The 5,915-nt window shown below is 35.2% G+C and overlaps 1 protein-coding gene across 1 annotated transcript; it reads left to right on the top strand.

Annotated features, from left to right (window-relative positions):
• Positions 1-1,896: 1,896 nt before the first annotated feature.
• Positions 1,897-2,754, top strand: LOC116019437 (auxin-binding protein ABP20-like). The gene has a single exon (XM_031259619.1). The coding sequence runs from the start codon at positions 1,924-1,926 to the stop codon at positions 2,548-2,550; it is 627 nt and encodes a 208-aa protein (XP_031115479.1). The 5' UTR covers positions 1,897-1,923; the 3' UTR covers positions 2,551-2,754.
• The last annotated feature ends 3,161 nt before the right edge of the window (positions 2,755-5,915 follow it).

Below are 5,915 nucleotides of genomic sequence, written 5' to 3'. Positions count from 1 at the left end.
GAGTGTACATGTTCATAACTAATATGTATATCATCAACTGCAAGATATATGTGCATTATTGTACTTCATATATAGGTGTGTATATGAAAATTTTGAATATTTTATTTTAGAGCTAAGATATAATTACATTTGGGATGATATATTAAGCGTATATTGATCGAAAACATAATAGAATAGAGACAGAGTCGGGGATGATAATATAATAACTTAATTAATCAAAATTAGTTTAGTATTACTTAATATAGTAAACAATTGAAAATATCAGGAAGCTAACAATATGCTTTAATTTCCTTTTCGAAAGCGCAAAAAGAAAAGTTTTGTTTTCTTTGGAGAAAATATCAACATTTCACATGCACTTATCTGTCAGTCTCCATGCATGCATGTGAACGTACTGCAAGTCCGTGTCTATAACAAACATAACCCAGCCCGGCCCAAAATAAATGGGTCCATGATTGCCCAGCCCGAAAGAAATGTGTCCATGATTTCATGCAAATATCTCTTCTTGCAATCATTATTGCATTGACCATGGTTTACACAGTTGTATGGACGATAAATAAAAGGTACATTTTTAATATACTAAAAGTGCATTATTTTTTAGTACATTAATTAAGTACTGCAGGTACATTATTTTATACATACTATAAAAAATGTACCTTCAGTACAAAAATAATATACTCTTAGCATAATAAAAATGTACCTTATATTCATGGTCCACACAGCTATGTGGACCATGGTCTACACAACAATTTGCCCTCTTCTTGCTGCTAATTTTGAAATAGTATTAAAATCATTTACATATAGGTTTATAGATAAAATTAGAGGAAATGAAACTATAATGGGGTGTTTGGTAGGATATGGAATTGTAATTTCATTCTTACCAAATTTCATATAATTGTAAATTCATGGTTTGGTTGCAATTACTTTCAACTATGGAATTGCAATTCTTAGTTATGGCCCGTCCCTCTAGGAATTGCAATTTCACCTTGTGTGGGATTGTAATTTCATAGTAAATACGGAGTACTATTTTACCATTCTTATTGTTATTATATTATTATTATTATTATACAAATGTATTTTATTTTTTAATTACTTCTTTCTCTTTTAAGTTCTCAATCATTCTATTACTGTTTACCAAATAATGTAATTTAAATTTTCATTTTATTCTTTTATAACGAGATTACAATTCATTTTCTCCTTGCTCCCTAATTCTCTTCTTCCAACCAAACTCCCTGTATATTTTTCAAATACTTATTAAGGGTCACACTTGTGTGAGACCGTCTCACGGATCCTTATTCGTGAGACGGGTCGGGTAGGGTCAAAGCACCATGCAAATATCATACTTATATGCTCAAATATAACACAAATCAGGAATACGATTTTTGTTACTTATAAGAGAAAACGTAACACATTTTTCATAATAAGTAATGTTGACAAGTGTCCCTTACTTAGCAAATATAATACTTTTGAGTTAAAATGTAATACTTTTAAATCGAAATGTAAAAGTATTGTATTTTCCCATAAAAGTATTACATTTATCCTTATAAGTAACAAAAATTTTATTCCTAATTAGTATTACATTTGAGCATATAAGTATGACATTTGTGTATATAAGTGTTACATTTGCATCTTGACCCGACCCGACCCGTCTCATGGTGAGACGGTCTCACACAAGTTTTTTCCCTCTTGATTATATTTCTTGTGACCAGGTCACTCATTTGAAAAGGTAACAGATATGTCATCACACTATATAAGTTGGCAATGAAACTCTAAAAACCCAATTTTAATAATTTACTCAATTAATTAAAGCAATGATAGAAATATATAGGAAAGAAATGGGTCCATGATTTCATGCAAATATCTTCTCTATATAAACCTATCCAAAAACCCAAATTTGAACACAACTTCCAAAAAAGTGAGTACACAATGTTTCTCCACACCCTCTTCATCTTATCCCTCTTGTTGGGCTCCTCCCACGCCTTAGATTTCTGCGTAGCCGACCTGTCGCTGCCGCCGGGGCCGGCGGGCTACCCATGCAAGAAGTCCGCATCGGTGACCGTCAATGACTTCGTGTTTTCGGGCCTAGCAGCGGCCGGGAACACAACAAACATCATCAAGGCCGCCGTGACCCCGGGCTTTGACGCCCAATTCCCAGGCGTGAACGGGCTCGGGCTGTCCATGGCCCGGCTCGACATGGCGGTGGACGGCGTCATTCCGCTCCACACGCACCCCGGAGGGTCGGAGATCCTCGTCGTCACCCAAGGGACAATCTGTGCCGGATTCATATCCTCCTTCGAGAATACGGTATACGTGAAGCAACTTAACAAAGGGGACGTCATGGTTTTCCCACAAGGCCTTCTGCACTTCCAGATAAACTCCGGCGACGGCGTAGCCACCGCTTTTGTCACCTTCAGTAGCCCAAACCCTGGCCTCCAAATCACGACCTTCGCGTTGTTTAAGAATGATTTGCCGACAGAAACCGTGAATGCCGTCACATTCCTCGACGTGGCCCAAATCAAGAAGCTCAAGGGTGTCCTCGGCGGCACCAATTAGATCCATCCCAGAATTCTAATCCTTAGTTGGTGTATCGTTATTAGCTGCTTGTGCGTCTTTGTGTATTTTAATTTGTTGACTGTTGAGCCCTCAATTTGTTGGCTTAATTTGATGGATGTTTTATTTTGTTTATCCAGTTTTCAGGAATGTTCAAATGTCTGTGAAATGAAATTCTCTGTAACAACTAAAGTTGATTTTTGATGATTTTGTCGGACCAGTTCAATTATAAATCGGGCGTGTAAGTATAGGATGGGGTAGGAAAATGGTAGGTCCAATGTTTGAGATAACGGCCTAAATAATAAATATTATAATTTAAATAATGTACTAGAAATAATAATGTTGTTGCTCGGACTGGTGCTCCGGTAAGAAGTCAGGACTGTACTACAAGCTTATAAACTCAATTGTTTTACGGTGGATCATGGTCCAAAAGAGTCATCGTTTTTTAAAGTAAAAAGAAACGGAAACAGCAGTCATTACTAATCTTGCACTATATGTGCTCAGAATAAAATAAAATTACAATGTATTTAAAATTAAACTGAATAGCATGTCTCACAGATATATTGAGTGTATATATATTGTCAAATGAAACTATAGCTAAATTACAATGATAATTTAATTATATTGTAATGAAACTATAGTGTATCTAAAATGAAACTGAATAACATGTCTAATATATTGAGTGTACATTGTCAAATGAAACTATAGTTGAATTAAAATGATATTTTAGTTGTATTGTAATTAATGAAACTACAGTGTGTATAAAACGAAACTGAATAACAGGTTTCACATGTTGAGCGTACATTGTCAAATGAAACTATAGTTGAATTAAAATGATATTTTAGTTGTATTGTAATGAAACTACAGTGTGTATAACACGAAACTGAATAACAGATTTCACATATTGAGTGTACATTGTCAAATGAAACTGTATGTAGTTGTATCAAAATGATACTTTAGTTGTGTTGTAATAAAATTAATACTGTATCTAAAATGATACTAAATTACAAGTCTCATATATTGAGTATATATTGTAAAATGAATTTGTAGTTATATCAAAATGGTACTTTAATTATGCTCTAATGAAACTACAGTATATATAAAATGAAACTGAATAACAATTTTCACATATTTGAGTGTATATTGTCCAATGAAACCATAGTTGAATTAGAATTATATATACTTTAGTGGTATTGTAATAAAACTACAGTGTGTATAAAATGAAATTCAATAACAACTCTCACATACTGAGTGTATAATGTCAAATGAAACTGTAGTTAAATTAAAATGATACTTTATTTGTGTTGTAATGAAAATATAGTGCATATAAAATGAAACTAAATATACCATAAAAAATAATTAGTTGGACGGAACGGTAGAACGGGTGCCGTTTATTTTTATTAAAAGAAACGACACTATTTTAGACCATGGTCCACAATAAATTTGCCCCACTAGACTAGGATGATTATAGTGAACCAAGATATGATTTCTAAAGGGAGACATGAAGCCATTTATATAGTGCAAAGGACCCTCTAGATGCTTGACAAGCGTATGCCATTGGTTTGCTGATAAATGTCTTAATAATGCTTTTTCGGTGCACATTTTGGTACTTTTTGCTTGTTACTCATTATATTATGGAGTCATTTTGGTCACTTATAAAATTATTGCGTGTGTTAGGTGGTTTGACAAAGAAATAATGTTTTGAAGCATTCTATGAAGTATTTGATCAAGTTTTTGGTGTCACCTTAACACGAGAGAGCTATTGGATGACCAAAGCAATGATGTTTAGAGTTTTGGATGTTTTGGGATGGCTCATGGCGTGACCTGCAGCCGAGGAGAGCAACAAAGTGACCACCGAAGCAATCAAAGGCTTACCCGGTTAGCCACGACGTGTCCACGCCCGTGGTAACCTGGCAGAGTGCACTGCCTGGGGGCCACGCTCATGGCAACAAGGTAGAATACACAGCCTAGTGGCCACGGCCGTGGGCACATGGCAGTGCGCCCGTCATTTCTAGCTACGGGTACAACCACATTCGTAGCCCGCCTCTACAATATTTGACAGCGCGTTTTGACCCATTTAAAAGAGGATTTCTTGCACCCAAAAAGATATCTTTCATTTCCCTTTCACTTCCTAGTTAGGGTTAGCTTATAATAGCTTAGAATATAGTAGATTACTAGTTTCTCTTCACTTCCAAACTCAAGAACATTGCAAATGTTGGATTCCAAAGCTCAATAGATAAGTTATTCTTATTCATCTATTTCCTTTGACTTCTATTTATGCTTTCAATTAGTTCTATAATATTGTGTATCATTGTTATATTATGAGTAGCTAACTGGCTTGGGATTAGGATTTTGTTTGATTTCTTGCTATTGATGTCTATTTGACTTGTATTGCATAAAGGGAATTATTTGGGTGTTCTAGGGTTGTTGTGTGAAATGGGTTTGTTGTGACATTTGTGTATGATTGTTGGATCCCAATTATATGCTTTATTTAGAGTGTGTTTGTTGCTACGGGAGTAGAGCTTGTACAATAGCCACACATTCACACACTTGATGCCCAAAAACAAGAGTATTTCGGGTATTAAGGAGAATTTATGCCTTGTGTTCTTGATTGGGAAACCTTGGGATGATTTGCCACGAGAGTGGAGTTCAAGGTGACGTTGCATGTGCATCTCACTTACCCTATGCCTTGTTTTAATTCTCTAATTTTTAGTTTAATATTTGGCATCTTAGATTGAATAAACCAAGTCCCGGTCCTTCGTTTTACTTGTCTTATTTGTTATTTGCTAAATCATATCAACCAAACTCATTAATGATAGGCCTAGCTTCTAAAAGGGTAGTTTTAGCTTATGCTTAACTCTACTTAGCATCAATTTCTAACATTACAAGAGCCATCTCCAGTGGAATGATATCTAAACCCTATACTGTGATTTGATACTTGATGAATGTGTGAAAATCATCCTTATCAAATTTGGCGCTGTTGTCGGGGATGGCTTGGTTTTGATTGTTTTGTGGTAGTTAACATTAGTGAATGACTATTCTAGGAGACTAGACCATTTTTTTTCTTTGTTTTTATTTTCCTTTCTTACCTTTTGCCCTAGTTTTCTTTGCTTGAAGGGACATTATTCAACTTATATACACACAAGATCTAAGGGGGTTGGAGACTTACAACCACTTGACTTGTAAATTGAGAGAGGTGTCAAGCAAAGGAGAAGAGAACACTGTGCCATTCATCAATAACGAAGAGTAGCTATTGAGAGTACAAGCCAAGGTGTTACCCGTGATACTCTGGAACAAGAAGGGAACACCATGTTCCAAATCCTCAAAATGATCCTAGGAGGGTTTCGGTTCAAAAATGATTATCAACA

The sequence above is a fragment of the Ipomoea triloba genome, chromosome 5, assembly GCF_003576645.1.
Source record: "Ipomoea triloba cultivar NCNSP0323 chromosome 5, ASM357664v1".
Taxonomy (NCBI): Eukaryota; Viridiplantae; Streptophyta; class Magnoliopsida; order Solanales; family Convolvulaceae; genus Ipomoea; species Ipomoea triloba.
Note: the sequence above shows the minus strand (reverse complement) of the source record. Positions and strands in the feature narration are given on the sequence as shown.

What these genes read in the sequence shown, in the direction of transcription:
- LOC116019437 (XM_031259619.1), top strand. Translation starts at nt 1,924, where the DNA reads ATGTTTCTCCACACCCTCTTCATCTTATCCCTCTTGTTGGGCTCCTCC.